Source organism: Spermophilus citellus (assembly GCF_964194105.1).
Source record: "Spermophilus citellus genome assembly, chromosome: 16".
Taxonomy (NCBI): domain Eukaryota; kingdom Metazoa; phylum Chordata; class Mammalia; order Rodentia; family Sciuridae; genus Spermophilus; species Spermophilus citellus.
Genome location: NC_138196.1, coordinates 85,559,983 through 85,579,777, shown reverse-complemented (window position 1 = coordinate 85,579,777; position 19,795 = coordinate 85,559,983). Strand labels below are relative to the sequence as shown.

General features: G+C 47.0%; 1 protein-coding gene across 1 annotated transcript in view; it reads right to left on the bottom strand.

Annotated features, from left to right (window-relative positions):
- Window positions 1–19,795, bottom strand: part of CSMD1 (CUB and Sushi multiple domains 1) — a gene marked incomplete at both ends in the record, with an annotated part of 1,655,719 nt that overhangs the window by 113,285 nt on the left and 1,522,639 nt on the right. The window contains 6 exons of the mRNA XM_081269879.1: window positions 523–711; window positions 6,791–6,904; window positions 7,896–7,976; window positions 8,498–8,643; window positions 10,378–10,555; window positions 16,843–17,031. Of these exons, the coding sequence (XP_081126005.1) occupies window positions 523–711; window positions 6,791–6,904; window positions 7,896–7,976; window positions 8,498–8,643; window positions 10,378–10,555; window positions 16,843–17,031 (897 nt within the window). The remainder of the gene's footprint in view (window positions 1–522; window positions 712–6,790; window positions 6,905–7,895; window positions 7,977–8,497; window positions 8,644–10,377; window positions 10,556–16,842; window positions 17,032–19,795) is intronic.

The following is a 19,795-nucleotide window of genomic DNA, read 5'->3' as shown; positions in this document are numbered from 1 at the left end:
TTTGCACAAAGAGGATTATCAACAGCGGCTTCATTTCAATTTGACAATTCAACCATGTGCACCATTAAGCTAAATGATCATTAGAATTGTATAAAAATCACAAGTTTTTTTTGCTGAATATAGTATTAGCATGTGTTTAGCTAACTATTTTATTCTTTTAAAAACTGTAAACATTACAGACTCTTGCTTTACCAGCTGGAAGTCTCTGTGAGCCTCTGTTTTTGTGCATTTCTAGTAAAACTGTCATTCCCAGTTATTAAAATACCCAAGACTTGTTAATTTTCCTAACATAACTAGTGAATCATTAACACCTGGGAAAGGCTGCCTGTGATCACCTGCTATAAATCCCCACATTAAAGTAAAGCATGGGGAGACTAAGGCCCCCAGGTTGCTGGAACTCACAATCTGAGTGGCCGCTGTGGTTTGATTAGTTTGGGGAAGATGTGATGTAACTGAGGAGGCTCCACTAGGTAGGTGTGTGAACGAAAGAATTGCTGCTGTGCAAAGACTGAAGAATCTTACCATCAAACACTTCCAGGGCATCAAACTGCTTCTCGCTTTGGAACGTGTCCACAAAGATGGTGATGTTAAAGTTGGGCTCCACCTTAATGCTCCAGGAGCATGTCTGGGAGTTGAAGTAGTTGCCTGGGTACCCTGGGCTGAGGATCACTCCAGAAGATTCTGTCCGGACTTCGTTTGCTGGGCACTGTGCTGAAGAGAGAAGTACCCACAAAGCTGTGCTTTAACAAAGTGACCCGGCTTCAAGAGAACAGTTCCTCTCCCCACACTCACAGGACAGGGAGAAGAAAAGGCTCTCGTCCAGAGCTCTGTCCAAGCTCACGGGGTGCCCACCGAGGCAGCCCCTGGAACAGCAGTGAGCAAGCAGCACCCCGGCCCAGTACCGCCCAGCCTGCGCAGGCCTCTGCCTGCTGCGTCCCCCTGCGTCTGGGCAGGTACCCTGTGGATCTCATCACAAGACCACAGATATTCCCATCACACCACAAAGAAAGCTCTTCCCTCCCCTGAATGATGACAGTGTGACACAATAAAAGAAATACAACAGAAAACTGTAAAAACAGAAATCTTATTTATTTCAGTCTTTGATATACTTAGAATAGTGAAATTTACACACTGGGTGTGACCACCTGGGACCCTGGGAACAGGATGAGTTGGACAGCCTGGCCTGGGGCCCACCTCGGACCCCCGTTTCTTGTGGGCAGCAGGAGCTGTAATTTCTGGGATGTTGTGAATAAATCACTGAGATACTGGGGCTATATCAACGCACCTTCCTCCTCCTTCCCGGTTCTCTTGTTCAACTCCCTCCAGGTTGATTAAAATATAAACAACCTGTATAGGTACGCACTATGAATGTGCAAAAGAAAATCAGCAGGCTCCCTTAGTTACTCTCTCCTCTCAGTGCTTAATTGTATTATGTTCCTAAAGTAGTGTGCTTATAGAATAATAAGGGGAAATAATTTCTATTATTAATAATGGCTGGCTGCCCCAGAACCATTCTCAGAATATTTGAGAAGTTTAATATCAATTTTCCTCAAGAAAATGCGCTTTTCCTTCAGAAGAAATATAACTTATTTATTGAGTTATTCCCTTTTAATTAGCTAAATATGTATTATTTATATATTCATTTTGCAATAAGACCCTTAAACAGATGAGCAGAGTTTATGAAATATGTCTTGTTCAAGTAACTCTGTGAAGAGGCCCACTTTCCTATGTTCCTCCATTTACCTTGGTGTTCTAATTGAAATTACCTCCAAATTTAGAAAATGTTGAGGGACAAAACCACCAATGATGAGGCTTTTGTAGAAGTAAGTGTTTTAGGTAGGATTTTTTAAATGTTCACAAAGATGAGTCAAAGGTAACAATATAATAAAAAATAATCCTGACTATCAGTCACAAACCAAAACAATGCTACAAATTCTATTTTCTTATAGAAAAAGCCATCATGAAATTCATTTGGAAAAATAAGAGACTCAGAATAGTTAAAGCAATCCTTAGCAGGAAGAGTGAAGCAGGAGGCATTGCTATACCAGACTTTAAGCTATACTTCAAAGCTATAGTAACAAAAGCAGCATGGTATTGGCACCAAAATAGACAAACAGACCAATGGTACAGAATAGAAGACACAGAGACAAACCCACATAAATACGGTTAGCTCATACTAGACAAAGGCAGTAAAAACATATAGTGGAGAAAAGATAGCCTCTTTAACAAAAGGTACTGGGAGAACTAGAAATCCACATGCAGCCAAATAAAACTAAACCCCTATACCTCACCCTGCACAAAACTCAACTCAAAGTGGATCAAGGACCTAGGATTTAGTCCAGAGACCTGCACCTAATATAGGAAAAAGTAGGCCCAAATCTTCGTCATGTTGGATTAGGCCCTGACTTCCCTAACAAGACTCCTAAAGTGTAAGAAGCAAAATTAAGAATTAATAAATGGAATGAACTCAAACTAAAAAGCTTCTTCTCAGCAAAAGAAACAATCAATGAGATGAACAGAGAGCTTACATTTTGGGAGCAAATTTTTGCCACACATACACACACATGTCAGATAGAGCCCTAATCTCCAGGATATATAAAGAACTCAACAACTTTAACACACACACACACACACAAAAACCAACAACAACAACAAAAACCCAATCAATAAATGAGCTAAGGAGCTGAATGGACACTTCTCAGAAGAAGATTCACATGTGATCAATAAATATATGAAAAAGTGTTCAACATCTCTTGTAATTAGAGAAATGCAAATCAAAACTCTAAGATTTCATCTCACTCCAGTCAGGATGGTAGCTATTAAGAATACAAACAAAAAAAAAGTGTTGGCGAGGATGTGGGGAAAAAGGCACACTCATACACTGCTGGTGGTACTGCAAACTGGTGCAGCCAATATGGAAAGCAGTATGGAGATTCCTTGGAAAATTGGGAAAGGAACCACCATTTGACCCAGCTATCCCTCTCCTCAGTGTATACCCAAAGGACTTAAAAACAGCATACTATAGTGATGCAGCTATATCAAGTTTATAGCAGCACAATTCACAATAGCTTAACAGTGGAAGCAATCTAGATGCCCTTCACTAGATGAGTGGATAAAGAGACTGTGGTATATATACATAATGAAATATTACTCAGCATTAAAAGAGAATAAAACTATGGCATTTGCAGGTAAATGGATGGACTTGGAGAATATCATGCTAAGAGAAGTCAGCCAATCCCCCCAAATCTAAAGGCCAAATGTTCTCTCTGATGCTGATACATGGGGGCAGGCGGGAATGGGGAAAATGGAGGAACTTTGGGCAAAGGGGAGGCAAGGGCAAGGAGAGGGCATGGGGGCAGGAAAGATGGTGGAATGAGATGGACATCATTGCCCTAGGCACCTCTATGATTGCTGCATCATGTACAATCAGAGAGATGAAAAGCGGGGCTGCAATTGTGTACAAGCAATCAAAATGCATTCTGCTGTCATAGATACCTAATTAGAATAAATACATTTTAAAAACTTTAAAAGAATTTAAATTCTATCTCCTCCTACAACAGTGGTAAAGGTGCCTCTGTGAACACAGGGTGTCTGCCCCACCCAGGTGCTGCTTCTCTAGGAGAGGCCCAGGGAGTCAGAGCTGTGTCTGAGAACCCGCGCAGGCCCACCTGGGTCTGGAGGCACACAGCCTTCCTGGAGTCTGCAGCCAGAGCCAGAGCTTCCCTGGCAGAGTGGACAGAACGTCATAGGGACAGGAGGTGGGTCCACTGCACGCCTGCCTGCCTCCTCCCAGGTGAAGGTGCTGGGGGCCTGTTGCATCCTGGTGTTGCCCTGGAGAGACGCCTCGCCAGTCACCGCACCCTGTGTGTCTCCTCACGGCAGCTACAGTTACTAGGGGGCCCTGGCCTCCAGACCCTGGGACTCAGGAGACTCTCCAGGGAGTTGCCCAAATCCCCCAGGGGAGGGGAGAGCACACCAGGGCTTGCAAGCGGGGCAGCCCCGACTCCCACGCAGCTCTGAGCCCAGCCATCTTCTCTGCATTCCAAGAGGTTGCTTTTGTCTTTTTAGAGAAGATGAAATGAAAAATCCACCAAGCCCTTTACGTCATGTTTTCACGACCCTTGGCCCCATTTCTTCAGCCTGTGTCTGGGTCCAGAGACGCCTGGGCGTGTGTCTGCAGCGGGCTCAGCGGCTGCCTCCTGCCTGTTCCTGGGGCCCCTGCGGCTTCTCCTCCCCAGAGGAGCTGCTCTGCTGGTGTGGCATTCCTGTACCGGCTGGCTCTGTGCAGAGGCAACCAGGACCTTTTCACGTAGGGCCCTGGTCAGGTTTCACCCTAAGAGCAAACTGCAAGGATCCAGGCCCACCCCCAGAGGCCAGCTGCCCTAGTCTCCCAGCCTTTCTGATGATTAATTCTCTTCTCCTTCTGGAATACTTCTCCTCATTGTTTAGAGTAGGTATCTAACACGGTCGTATTTATCTGCCTATGATATTATCTTCCAAAGAACACACTACAATCTTCCCCATGTCTCCCCCAAATTGTTCAAGGCTTTCAAAGCTCAACTTCTAAAACTGAGTCCGGACATAGAGGAAGTGGGATTAAGAGTGAATACATTGTCTCCCTGAGAATTTACTTTGGGATTGACCTCACTTGAGCTCAATCAAGTCAGTCAAATAATAGGAAGTACTTAAAGAAAAAGTGTAATTAGGTGCTTAAGAGATTAAGGATTGGGTGAAAGACATCTGAGCTCCTATTTCCTGTTTCTAAATAATGAGGGGTTGAATGAAGAACAACTAAGATGCTTTCAGTTCTATTAAAGAGTTTGCTCCTGAGATCCTGGGCTGTCCTGAGCCTGTGCTGCTACTGTGGGCAGGATGTGGGGTGTGCAGCCTGCGCCGGGTGAGTCTGCAGCCCGTGGAACGCAGGAGAGCCCGGTCATGTGGAGAGCCATCTGGGTTGCCTTGGTCTGCTCCACTGAGCACAAACTAGGTTACTCTGCACAGCGCAGTAAAGGAGGTAGGTGCCTTGTTTGGGGATGGCCATGTTACTATGCGAATTTGCCTTTCTTCACATGTCCACTGGGAGCTCCTTGCTTGAAGTCGACCCTTTTGAGAAACTTGAGCCTGCATTTGGCGGGGTGAAAATGTACCTTAAAAATGTAAAGACTGTCCTCTGTTAATTTTATAAAAAATGACCAAGGAATGACATTGGCCAAACCATATAGTCATATTGTACACAAGCACAAAGTGCAACAACAAAACCCACCACTGTGTACAACTGTAAACATATGAAAAAAGACAAACAAATAAATAAAAGAATATGCCCCTGTGATTATTTTTCCGTTAAAAAATTCTGTGAAATGGCAAAAGCTGCACAATATATATCCCCCGTTTTGGAAAGAAAATTCAAAAGCAGATCATTGTTGCCTTGATGATGTGAACACTGATCTTTTCCAAGAAAATGGCTCTGGTGTGCTTCACCAGTGTGACCCCTGACTTCTGGATAGGGGACAGGAGGCCCAGTTTCAGTGACTTCTCAAAGGAAGCTGCTCTGCTGGTGTGGCATTCCTAAACCTGCTGGCTCCATGCAGATGCAACCTCAAAGCCGATTTCTAAATAACATAGGCATCGTGGGTGTGCAGCAGTGATTGAGTCCAATTAGAATGCCGCTGTTTCAGATGTTGGAAATTCCTCCCCTCTCAAGGTGACTGGGATGAGGCCATCTGATGTAGTGAGGACACACAGTCATCAGATGTCAGGGGGGACCTGCTCCAGCTGTGAGCGCTCACAAAGTCACCTCAAAACCCACACTTGACCCTGCAGAACCACCTGCCTCATGCAGGGTCGCAGTCACAGCACACAGCACTCACAGCGACACTCCATTTCTCCTTCCTTTCCTAAGTAAGGCGATGAACCATCATCTTCCCTCTTCATGATGGACGGGGACTAGCAACTTGCCCCAGTCACTGGACCTGGACTGGGGTCTTCTCTTTCCAAATTTAAAGTCCATTCAGCCACTGCACCCTCCCCTGGGACTATCATATTCAGACTCCTGGAGAGGGGGAGTCTGCTGTTCAGTGGCCCAGCATTTGCATTGGGGCATCTTTTAAAATTTAAATTGGCAGCTTTTGAAGGTGAACTGATGGCACTGCTGATTTTATTTGGGCCACTGAAGATTATTTATAGTTGTCAAGCCTTTTCTTCCAAAGAATTTGAAGTGGTGCCCTTCGAAGCTGTTTTAAATTGATCTAATAGTATTCTAGTCAATGGATCTGTGGATGCAAGTCTTAAATCTTGTTCTGTTATTATGGATCATCTAAGTTCTTGCATGTGGCCTATTTATTTAAAGGGTATGTGTAAAACATGAAATGTTTACTTGTTGTTTATTTATACATTTTATACCCCAAATATTAAATACCAGCTAATCATATTCATGCTGACGTGTTGACGGGGAATTTCCATGATTCACAAATTCTGCCTTGAAATGCACAAAAACAGAGAGGTAGATCAGCAGATGGAACGGAGGCATAGAAAGCTGGGATACAGGAAATGCTGCAAACGTCCTCGGGCCTCCATAGGGTTCAGGTGTTTGTTTTAAAACCATTTCAAGGTTTCCCTGGGTTTGAGCGTTTTCATGAACTGTGGGGAGAAACAAGGCTTCTCGGAGGGGCACGGAGAAAAGGCTCTGGATGTTCCCATTGGAGCTGTTTCCCACGGTGGGCTCACAGCACGGGGACCACACCCACCCAGGCAGGGGGAAGCCAGTTCTCTGCACGGGGCGGCTCAGGCTTACCTTCACAGGTTGGGAGGGAGCCTTCGAACTGCAGCTGGGAGCCAAGCTTGCAGGTCAGCGTGTCACTGCCCGACAACGTGTAGCCAGGGTGGCACTGGTACCGCACGAAACCTCCTGAAAGAGTCGAGACAACACGACAGAACTGTGCTTCCAGGGCACTCAGAGAGGGCGCGGCAACATGCACAGCAGCCCACTGAGCTGCCCAGCCACGGAGGAGCCACCCAGAGCCACGGTCTGTCTGCTTCTCGTCTATCCAGAAGGTCCCATTCTTGGCTCTTGGTTCATAAAATGCCACCCTAAACTCAGCCTGTGCTGCCCCAGATGTAGGTGTCTTCTTCCTTCACGGACATGTCTATTTGTCCCCTTCCCCAACCTCTATCCAAATAGTGTGAGGGAGCCTAGATTGGGGCAGGGCAGCAGGGAGGGTGATGGGGGCTCTGCACCCCAACAGGGCTCCTCTGAGACCTTGGCCTAAGGAGCCAAGGTTCCCACTATCCGAGCTGGTGGTCACACAGCGTGGCCAGGCCTGCGACGTGGCGTGCAGACAGGTTGAGACGCTTCTAGTTGGGACTAAAAACCCTGGGTCACATGACTACATGGCAAACATGTGCTGTGGCCTCTTCCTTCACATGACCACATGAACACTGCATGAAGTGGACGCTGATGGAAATGACAAAGCCAGACTCAGAATGTCACCATCAACGTTCCCTGGTAGTCACCCCCGGTCTGGGGAAGGGGCGACCTTGCAGTCACCGTTCTTTAAGCTACAAATGATCAGGTCCTCTTTCCTGAAGGGTGTGGGCATCTCCCTCATGAGACACCGAGACCTGCCCAAGTCTGTCTCTGAACGTTGTGAGAAGCAAACCAAGTGGTAAATGCCTTAGGTGAGGAAAGGCTCCAGATGACAAGAGCAAAAGTCACATGGCAAAGTGGATGACGATTTGGGGAATGGAGAAAGGCAGCATTTTGTCTTGATCTCTGCACAGGCCCCAGTATGCTAGAGGATACCTTTATTCCTAACCAGTTCACCCATCTGCACAGGGACTGCAGGCAGAGGTGGGGGTGAAAGGCCAGGTGTCTGGGTGCCGTATGAAGGACATGTTACCTATTTCAAAGTCCTCGTCCTCCGTGAGCATGTCCGCCTGCGGGACTGCCGGTGGGGGTGGGCACTTCTTCAGCTGAAACGCTGAGGGTCCAAGAAAACAGAATAACAACAGCAGTTGCATTTACTGAATAAGCAAAACATCACAAAACTCTTTCTCCCAAAGCTACCATGCACACACTGCAGCACCACAGGTATACATCGTCACCTACTAATTTCCATCCCCCAGGGGCATTGATCCCTGCACCCCAAGTGACAGATGAGGTCCAGGGACACCAAGGTTACCACCAGCAGGGCCACAGGGTGACTGCTCCCTGCACCTGCTCGCGTTCCGCACAGAGTGGCGGCTTCTTAATCTTGGAATGAGTCCAAGCTTGCTGTGACTCAGCACAGCACGACATGAAGGAGTGACCGCCATATCGTAATCACGAAGACATCCCCAAACCATGAAGGGCCCCAGGAAACTCCGGCCCCAACGCAGGGGCCATACCACGGAGTGTCAATGGCAGCCCTGAGGCGCTGGAGCTGGCGCAGAGTGGGGTCAGTCCCAGGGGAGACAGCTCCCGAACTCTCTGTCCTCCTCAGAGGGAGGGAAGGGCACTGACCATGGAAATTGAGGACAAAGAAGCCTCCATTTGAAAAGTCGCTGTGGAACTTGAGCAGGACTTGGCTGGTGGAGCTGTGAGCGGTTTCCAGGGCTGTGTTCCCGCTGAAGACGCCCAGCTGCGGTGCATTCTGGTCAGGACCGTCCCTAGGAACACAGACAGAGCCTTTGGAACAAGGGCGCCCTCGGCTGAAGAGCAGGCTGTCCTGGCCCCAGAGCTCGCCACCTGGCGGGAGCACACAGTGCCCCCTCCTCTGTGGCCCGGCACCTCAGTGCTTGCAAGGCCACTCTCCAGCTTCCTATCCAAGTCCCTCGCCCAGAGTCTAAGTGCACTGGTGTCTCTATCAGGAGTGAGATCCATGGAGACTTTTACAACAGAAGTAAAGCATTTTGTAAAACAATAAAACATAACCATCCTCTGGAGACTGGGTTTAGTGTCTGATATCCACAGTCGACTCTGCAGTGTCTCTCGAGCTGATGTCAGCCCGGGCGTGGGCACTGGACATCCTCAGTGTCCAGACCTTCCCGCCTTCCGATAGCGTCCTCTACGTGGAGCTGCACTGTGACATCTCCATGTTCAGCCCAGGATCTGCTCCTCGTTCTCAGGGCCATGGGGTCCCCTTTCTCACCCCATCAGGACTGACCCAGAAGCCAGCCTCTCTCTCCCCGCCCTCTGCATCTATGCACCCCAAAATAAGACCAGCTATTTTCAGTCAAAACCGGGCCTCCAATCCCTCCTGCTTGGGCACCCCGTGGCCATCTTAGTGCCCCTAAAATAAAGCCTACATCTGCATCATGAGTCAGCGAGGCCCCTGCCACCTGCCCTGCTGTAGCCACCTCTTGCCCTCCCTGTGGGCTCTAAGGAGAGGTCAGCCACGTTGCATGCAGAGGTTGGCCACGTTGTACATGCACACACACACATGCACACACAGACACACACGCACACACTACTTGCAGTTCCTTTAGCCTCCGTGCAGTTCATTCCAGCCACACAACACTCCCCTGGAGGGCCTCTCCCTCCCACCGTGGTATTGCAGGGCCACAGTCTCTTCTGCACTCTCACCTCAGAACTCCAGGGTCAGGAGCCTTCCCCAGGCCTCAGTCCTGCACAGCCACAGCCTCACCCCACCCGCTCAGGGTCACCCCACAGCCCCTGGAAAGCCAGCTCCACAGTAGTATCAGGGCTGAGAGGGCCAAGTAGCAACCGGTCTCTGAGTAACCGTGTCTTCAATATTTCTAGAAACATCCAACAATGGCAAAGGATCCCACTCCTTTTCTTTAAAAAAAATAACATTTAAAAATGTAAAACAGAAGCCAGGTGTGGTGGTACACTCCTGTAATCCCAGTGGCTCCAGAGGCTAAGGGAGGAGGATCGTGAGTTCAAAGTCAGCTTGAACAACTGAGTGAGGCGCTAAACAACTCGTGAGAGTCTGTCTCTAAATAAAATACAAAAAGGGCTCAGGAAGTGGCTCAGAGCTAAGTACCCTGTGTTCAATCCCTGTACCAAAAGAAAGAACAAACAAAAAACTTAAAATAGAATAATCTTAGTGGGGAATGAAATTGACCAAATTTTCTGTGTGCATGTATGAATATGTAACAGTGAATCCCACTAATAAGAACAATTTTAATGCACCAATAAAAATATTTAAAAAAAATAAGTTTCAAGTATTCTCATATATTGAAAATGATCCTGGACATCTCCACCGTAGACCTAAAGGTCTACCTTGGAATCCACCCTCTCCACCCTGGACTTTGCTGGTGAGCCTCTTTTCTACACCTACCTACCCGCTCACTGGGAACCCTACTCTGCTCCACAGGAGGTGTGAAGGTGGGGTGGCCGGGCGCTGGGTGGCCACAGGCTTTGCCGGGCTGTGCACCTACCAGACAGCAATGTAGTCGTTCACAGCCTCCGTCTGCAGCAGGGTGAAGTTGATGTACACCCCGTGCCCCGGAGGGACCGAGATCAGCCAGACACAGTCCTTCAGAATCGGGTACTCATCCGGAAAGCCAGGGGAGTAGATGGTGCCGTTCTCGGACGTCACGTTATATCCGCAAGGAGCTGAAGGAAGAGATCCACAGTGAGCCTGGTGCCAGGGGGTGCAGGGGGCAGGCCCCGTTTCAGAGCTCTCAGCCAAAGCTCCCCGGTGAGAGGCGACTGAGGTGCTTCTCAGGGTTGCCAAAGCGGTTCCCCCAAAACCGGGAACCTGCGGAAGAGTCACACTTCTAACCGGAGTTCTCTCAGCCTCACTAGATACAGTCTCCAGATCTTCAAATTGCCTTCTGGACAGTCACTCCCACATGAGGACGCATGCCCATCACCTGGGACTGGGCCGATAACCCCTGATGGTCCGATGTCAAGGGCCATGTGGAAATGACACAGGAACACAAATCTGGGTGTTTCTGGGTTAAGTCATGGCCCTAAAGCCTATGTAAGCTGTCCATAGGGAGGCATCCGAGCCCACCTCCGTGGAGCAAAGATGCTACCAATTCTCTGCAGAGGCATACCTCAAGAAGCAAGGCAAAATTATGTCAGTGGTTCTTTCCTGAAGTACTTCCATGTCTACTAATGTCAAGTTATGTGAAGAATCCCAGTGCAGTCTATTTTTATTTTACTGAATGTTTTGACATTTATTGTTGCCATGGCAATTATTTCACTTACAGAAGTGATATGGCCAGGTATTACTAGAACAATTTGAAATGTAGTCTTTAATTCAAATGGAGGATTGCACATCAAAGTCGTAGACAAGTAGACTTTAAAATAAAACCAAAAGCAGCCACCACGGACTGAGGGCCCACTCACTATAGGATCTTCCAGGACCATCAAAGACTGGCCAGGAGAGACATCGACTAGATGCAGCCAAGAGGCCAGAGCCCATAAGAAGACAGACAAGAAGAAAAGTGTAGTAATGGCTCAAAGTAAGGACTGAGGAGGCAGCACGGGCCACGCGTGACCACACAGATCAACACCCGGGGGCGTCAGTGGGGGCGTGCACCCATGTCAAACGGACCACAGCTGGCCAAGGCTCCCGCCAAGTCATGGGGAAGGGCTAGGGAGAGCATTTGAGAAGCCTGAGACCTAAGTAGGGTTTGGATTCAGACACCCCAATTTATAACCTAGCAAAGCAGAGATCGCTCAGAGCCCCTTCTCTGCACCTTTGGTGAGGCCAGGGCACAGTGCGCTCTTGTTTACAAGTTGACTCTGGTAATGAGGGCACCACCTGCACAGAATCACCCTTCCCGCGGGGAAAAGCAAATCGAGCACCACAGTCTCCACTCTAAGGCAAGAGAGATGACCTGAGGGTCCTGGCAGATGACCCTTGACCTCTAGCATGCTGTCACTCAAAAGTTCTTCCTCAGCGACCAAGGCCCCTACCCTTGTTCTGCTTCATACATGAAACCCAGATAACAAACCCTCCCTTTCACTCAGGTAACAAGCACTAATTGAGAGTCTATTGTGTCCCAAGAAGTGTTTGGGGCTAGGACACAGCTGTGAGCAAGGGAGCCTGGTTCCTGCCGTGGTGGACCCTCTGGGATGGTGACAGAGGCCATCAAACATGCTCTGAAGAGTATGGAACTAAGCTGGTACAGGGCCCTCAGGGAGGAGCAGATACTCCTGTCCTGAGGTGATGTTCCTGTCAGTGCAGGTGAGACTTTCTCAGGGCAAAATCCTGTCCCCTTCCTGTGTGCAGAGGAGGACTGTAAAACACCAGTGTAAGTCCCTCCCCATGCCACCTGGTTCCCAGAAGTCAATGCCCTCTTGAGTGGCAGCAGAGGCACCTGTGGGTTCCTCTGGTGACCTCCCACTGGACTGCACAGAAGTGGGTGTGGGAAGGGCATCCCCCGCCTTCCCTCACACGTGGGGCTCAGGTGCAGAGGGCAGTGGGAGCAGGGAGGTGCTAGTGGGGCACCTGTGCCTTCTCTCCTTAAACATTAGCAGTGCTGTTCCAACAAGAATCAAAACAATTCACATTGTGAAACCAGTAAAGTCTACTGAGAGAATTACAGATACTTAGAGTTTTCTCTAGAATTGTACTAAGATTTCTGCTTAAACTTAAAAGTGTGAGAAAGAGAAAAAAAATCTTCCAGTATTAAAACACCAATAAATCCATTTAGTGTGATACTCCTGGCTTATGAACTCTTGGATATTTATGTCCAAGTGCTGAGTGCTCAGTCTTACCTGGGGAGCATCAAGGTGTGGCTCAGTCTAACCTGGGGAGCACCAGGTGTGGCTCAGTCTCACCTGGGGAGCACCAGGATGTGGCTCAGTCTCACCTGGGGAGCACCAGGATGTGGCTCAGTCTCACCTGGGGAGCACCAGGGTGTGGCTCAGTCTCACCTGGGGAGTACCAGGTATGGCTCTGTCTCACCTGGGAAGCACCAGGTATGGCTCTGTCTCACCTGGGGAGTACCAGGTATGGCTGGCCCCATGATTCCCTTCCCTTAGGCTGGTTTTCTAGGGATGGCTTTCAGGTAAGGGATGGTGCACTCTGCCACAGGAGGCTGCTATGGTTTGGATATGAGATGTCCCGAGACGCTCATGCTAGGCTGCATAGCTAGGTTCAGAGATGAAATGATTAGATTATGAGAGCTCTGGCCTCAACAGTGGATTAATCCATTTGATGAGTTAGTGGATTAGTAATGTGAATGGATGACTAGGTGGTAACTGCAGGCAGGCAAGGTGTGACTGTAGGAAATAGGTCACTGGGAGTGTGGCTTTGGGAAGTGTATCTGTCCCCAGCCCCTCTAGCTCTCTCTCCTTCTGGTTTTTCCTGCCTGAGAACCTTTCCTGCACCATGTTCTTCTATGCTGAAGTTCTGCCTCACCTTGGGATGATCAGAGAGTGAACCTCTCACACCGTGTCCCCAAAATAAACTCCCTGCTTTAAGTTGCTCTTCTTAGGTATTTTGGTCATAGCAATGAAAGCTGATCAATAGAAAGTCCTCTTATGGCAAGCAGAGTTTAAAAACAGTATTTATGAATAAAAATAAGACAAAACAAAGAGAGAATTACATTCTTTGTAGTCATTTTTATTCTAAACTATTAGGAGAGATTAGTTTCTGTATTTACCAGTTGATTTGGCAAAATCTATTTCTAAAAAGAATGTACATAACTTTTTATGATGCTTGGGTGGCTAAATGACTTGTGCCAATTATGCAATTAAATTGTACTCTGCTTAGGAAATATATTAAACTCAAAGAGTACATATTAGCTACCCTAATAATGAGGTTCTACACAACTCCCCGCTCTACATACAGTTGAATATTTTACAGTGAGACAGGTCATGAGAGTGTGACAGGGATTAAATTTACTTAAAATATCTTAAAACTATACCTACATAATTTTTCAGTGGTAAAGAATTAATTAGGCCAATAAAATATTTGAAATTTTTGAACTACATTTCTAAGTATAGACAAATATATAATTATCAAATTACATAATAAATTAACAAGCTATAGCCTTTTAAAGCATGTTTTGACAATTGTAACACTTTTGTTGAAATGAAATTTCTGTGTAATTATGCTATTGAAAGAATATATATATATTAGAGCTACATCATGTTTTGAATTTCCATTACTTTGGGCTATATTTTTTCTTTTGTTTTAATAGACATTGTTTTTTAAATCATAGCTTTTCAGGTAATTTTACAAAATAGGGTCATTTATGGCTTAACATGAAAATACTTTCAGCATATTAATTCAAATTGATTTAACATTTCCTTGAGCAGATTGATGCCTTAAGGTTTAGAACTCTTGACTGTTAAAGGTCAGCGCTGGCCAGCTCTAAGGAAGCCAGCTGGAAGTCATTCCAAGTACCTGTTCCTTTCTGAAGTGCTTTGAATCTGACAGCACTGGACCCTGAAGGGCCTTCTCAGCACAACTGCCCTGTGCCTCTGCCATGAATCTGGTAGCAGTGGGCGGCACCAGGCACTAGTGACAGATGCCTCAGGTGAGGACTCCATACGGTCAGCAGAAGGTGCCGGAGTCTCCGTGCAGGGCTGTGGAGCCCTGAAAGCTAGAATGCATCTCGGAAGTCCCATCTCGCTTCTCAAATAGAGTCTTCTTATAATTTGAACTATGACCTTCCACAGGCACATGAACTCCTGGGTGGAAATGCTCCGCGTGCTTATGTTCTTACTGCATCCAGTGTGGACAGGGCACTAACACACATTGAGGGCTTTCAGAAAGTCTTCTGGATAGCCCCTCTAATTGCAACCAAATCTCATGTTATGATCCAATTTTAGGTGAATCTCATGCTTTAGTTTTTTTTTTTTTTTTTTTTTTTAATACTGTTCATGACCTTATTGGTAAAAAAAAAAAAAAAAAAAAAAAAAAAAAAAAAAAAAAAAAAGAGCCATAACTAAGAATCCTGGTCTGGTAAAGGTCTTGGCCACAAAGGGGTCTGGCCTTGGCTGTTGCTCTGGGAGGTCCCCCTGGACACCTGCAGGAAGGCCTGGAGTGGGGTGGGGCTGGTCCCACTGGTAGTGCTGGGGTGGGCTCGTGGCCACACCTGGAAGACCTATGGTGGGATTCAGGGTGGTTATGACTCTGACTGTCCACATGGGTCTCTGCTGGCAATCACCCATGTCCTTGGGACGCAGCCCATAGAGACTCTGATGCTGGGCTCAGGTGAGCATTCCAGGTGGGCCGCACTCTGTGTGTGGTTGCAGGTGATGCAGAGCCAGCAGTGTGTCCTCTCCTTCCTGCCCGTGTGTCCTCCCGCTGGACGACTCCCACACCCCCTCTCCTGTTAGCAATGATGAGCATGTTGTAGTTTCTTGTACCTTCGTGAGTTTCTGTGATACTGGACCCCAGGCTTGTTTTGGAGTCTGAAGGCTTAAGTCTCACAGTCTGGCTGACTCTGGGTGGGGTTCCACACCATGATGGAATTAGAATATACGGCTTCACTTTAAAGTACATCAGCAGAAGGGTACTTGGTTATTTTCATACTAACAAAATAATTCTAAACCAAACCAGTTTTTTTCCATATTGTAAAATGCAACTAAAAGTAATGAGATCAAATTAAATATTTAATAATTATTCTTCAATATCAACCCAAGGAATCTACTTTACATTAATTCAAATTCAGGGAAAAATAAGACATAATTTTAATTCTGGCAATTTCAAAGTGATTTATGCATATAAATATCAGTTTTCTAGGTGGTGCTGGAGGATGGACCCGTTCATGCTAATCACCTGCTCTACCACTGAGCTACAATTCCAACCCTAAATGTGTTTTTAAGTGGAAAGTAGTAAGAATTAAAGGTTTTTAAAAATGTCTTAATGAAAGAAAGACCAGATAATTGCTCATACACTTAGTCTCACAAAGCCAATTTATAATAAATATTGAGCCAAGATGAGAAATTTTCATGTACAGCCAAGATTATTCTCTTCATAATTGTTTTTTTAATGGAAAATATAGGTAAAATTTGTGACTTTTAAGGTCTACATGACTTGCTTGCTTTGCTTTTTCAGTAGAAATCCAAACCTGGATAGTCTCTCCCTTTCACTGGGGGTGAAGTGCTCAGCATTTCAAAGCTGCACGGAGCTGGCCACTCCTTTATTTCTTCGTTCAAAGGTGCTGTGTTTATAAGGCTAGAACACTGGGTTTCCAGGAGATTTTCCGTTACACATCATTCCTCCTAAATGCTGTACCTCCTCAATTCATTTCACCTTGGTATTGAAAAAACGTCTAAGTGAGAAAAATTGGAGGCTATAGGGAATCTGTGAGAAAGGACCCAGCACAGAGGAGGGGGCGTCCAGTGAGCCGGGGTCATGCTCCACCTCTGCAGGATCCTGACAGCATCTCCCTGGAGTCCCCAAGGCCAAGCACTGCGGGGCTCCTGCTCCGAGCCTGCTTATACCTTCAGGGTTCTCTGTCTCCACAAAGCACTATTTGCCCATCAGGGCCCACTGCAAAACGGACTTGGTGTCAGGAGACACAAATGTGATGTGTGATACGAGAAGACAGACCTCAGATGAAATCCACAGACACCTTCTCCCTCTGATCTCACACTTTGAGGGACCATTGTGCTCAGTGCTGTGCTCCCTCTCTTCTTCTGCACCCCCTCTCCACCCGCTCCTCAGCCTGGGGTTGCAGTATGATTATTTATTCACTTGTCATCCTTAGAGCTCCCTGGAGACCAGGGCCTATTTGGGTTTTTAACATTTTAATATTTGGTGATATGTTCCTAAACTACTAAGTGGCGTGAGCGTCACACAGGAGATTCTCAATAAATATTTGCTGAATAAATGGGTGAATTGCTTGCTGTACACGTTCATTTAATATTTGCTGCACTGCTACAACCATGAGAAGTTAAACTGCCCCCGAGAAGGACAACGGACCCACCGTCACATCGTGGGAAGGGGTGGTTCCAGTTTCTGTTGATGCCGTGCTGACAGGTGAGGACGGGGTGGCCCAGGAGGACATACCCTGGGTAGCACTCAAACGATATGGACTGCCCCACACTGTAATCCGAGTTGGTCATGTACCCGTTCTGGAAAGGCGGTGGGTCGGGGCAGTTCTGCAATTCATAGGCTGAAAGGCAAACAGAGGGCAAGAGGTGAGTCAGGCTTTCCGAGGACCAGAGTGGCTGCACACAGCTTCTGAGGTGGACTTTCCCGACACAGGCTCTAAGAAATGTCTTTCCAAGGAGTCAGTTGCCATCCTTAATAAATTAAAGAATAATTATCAGCAGTAGTGGAGTTATAACCACACACATTTAATGAGTACTTACTGTGTGCTTTAGAAGAAATATAGCATATACCAAAAAATAAAATTGGCAATATTTACCTTGGAAAGAAAGTACAATTTAATTTGAAAAGTAATATAAATGATGATAAAAATTGCCTATAAAGAATACTGAGTTATCATGGGCCCAAAGCTTTTTCTTTTTCTTTGTAATTTAACAGAGAAATAGGTAAGAGTGGTTTACCTTGTGATCATAGCCCTCAGTGGCTCTGAGCCTTTTTTTTTTTTTTTCAGGATAATATATGGCTTTATTTTCTATATGAGAAAAAGCAGATAATTTAACAATAGAAATCACATATATATCTTGTTTCCCAGATGAACTCTATACTTCTAGTGAATGAAATCCATATTTTAAACTTAGACTCTGCTATTTCATTGAATGTGGCTCCCTGAACTTGCTACTCTTGGAAGGAAGAGAGGTTCAGCTGTGAGTGAGCAAGTTGCCCTTTGTGGGGAAGCAGCAGAAGGCAGGAGTAGAGCTCCATGGGAAAGACATGCCTTGCAGCAAGATCTCGTAGCTGCTCACTACATAAATTTTAGATAAATCATTTAACATTTCTTTTATTTATTTGTTCTAATTAGTTATACATGACATCAGAATGTATTTCGGGTCATTGTATGCAAATGGAACACGACTTTTCATTTCTCTGGTTGTGCAGGATGCAGAGTCCCACCATTTGTGCAATCGCATGTGTCCCCAGGGTAATGAAGTCCTTCTCATTCCACCATCTTTCCTACCCCCAGGCCCCTCCCCACCTCTCCCCCCACTTTGCCCACTTCAAAGTTCTCTGAGGCCTTTTTTTTAAAGGACCTGGTTTTCTTTTCCTCTTCTCCCTCTCCTCTCCCCTAACCTGAGTTCAGGGAACAAGATTGCCCTGAGTTATCTGTGCTCCACAGGAAGGAGATGTCTCCCAGAGGGCCTAGAAGTGAAGAGGAAATCCCAACACACCATCAGGGTGACGTGGGACCCCCTTCTTTAAGGAAGTCTTTGACTAGCTCTTTAACGGCTGGGTTTTCCCTGATGGTCAGACTCACAGCCTCAGGGCAGGAGTCCCTGTGTTTCTCCTCTCCTAGTAAAGCAATCAACCTTCTCTTTTCGTTTTCTGAAAACCACGGACTCATTATTAATTCGGCACGAATTAGCACTGGGGCCATATACTTCCCATTCGACCACTACGATCTAAGCGCTTTCAACCAGAAACATGAACTCTAGTCGCATGGTCTTGCCTAACTTTACTTGTTACACATAAAATAGGGAGATCCATTCCATTTTCGTTAATTTTTCTAAAAAGTAAAAATAAGACTGTGGAATCACGAAGGTGGTAGTTGCTCTGGGCACAATTTTACGATTCGGAGTTCACCATGCTTTGTCATTAACTTGGTGCTCCTTGGGATAGGGACCAGTGGACCAGACCACACCTGCTGTTTGCAGCCCATGCCGCTAAGTTCTGCCCATTGGTAAGAGTTAGCTAGTGCGTGGAGTGGGTGCAACCCCTGAGGTGACCCTGTGGCTAAAGAGCCCTGCAGGCTGGAGCACACCCACACAGAACTGGGGTGGGGACTCGCGCCTCACAGTGACAGGCTGAGGAGGAAGCTGCTGGGAGCCACGCCACCACCCTCAGGCCAGCTACACAGGACCCCCGGGACCCAGTGAAACAGAAAGGACTGGTGACTCTATAGGACTGACGGCAAACAGAGCAGTGACCAAAGATGCAGTGACCCCAGAGAGCTGGCCCTAGGGAATGGCCTGGAAGAAAATTTCAACCCTTCAGGTGGACAGTTTGGCCATCGGCACCTGGAAGAGGATGGGTTATCTGAAATCTGTGAATGCACACTGAGAGCTGGGGGCTTTCTGGATTTTGGACTTTCTGCTTTAACTGCCTGAAGTGGAGGGGAGGGACAGGAGTGAGGGGACAAAGGGAGCAGGCAGCTCGCAGGGCCGGAGGAGCTGGTGGAGGTCCACACAGAGTCTCAGAACACAACACAACTAGAGGGTGCAGAGCAGGAACTGGCTGAGTTCACGGTCGAGTCGGGATAACCCAAGGTGTACCACCATGGCCAGATGTCTGCCGGGACAGTCAGGGTGTGCAGGACGGGGCTCTTGCCAGTCAGCAGAGCGGGGCCTCCTCAACACCTGCCGAGTGCGGAGTCCTAGAGAGACGTGAAGTCTCACCACCATTCCTACGCTTTCTACACTTCGTGAACTTCTAAAAGGCACGTTTCTCCGTTAAAATAACCACATACAATGATGTTAGGTTATCTGGATGACTCACTGATGGCCACATGATCAGGGCCCTCTACAAAAGCAGAGTGAACGATGCTGCAGGGAAACTGGGTTCAAGGCTTAGCCGAGGAAGTAATGACATTTACAGGGGTCGCTGCTCTGGGAGCCTTCAGAGAAGAAACGCTGAATGTTTAAACATGTTAATTGCAGACTTATTTACACTAGAGTAATCCAAATGTCTCAGCAAATTATGATGTATGGACTCAGGTGCCACACAGTCACTCTGCTCAGTCTTGTGCGTGCACACGCACACACACACAGGGCCCC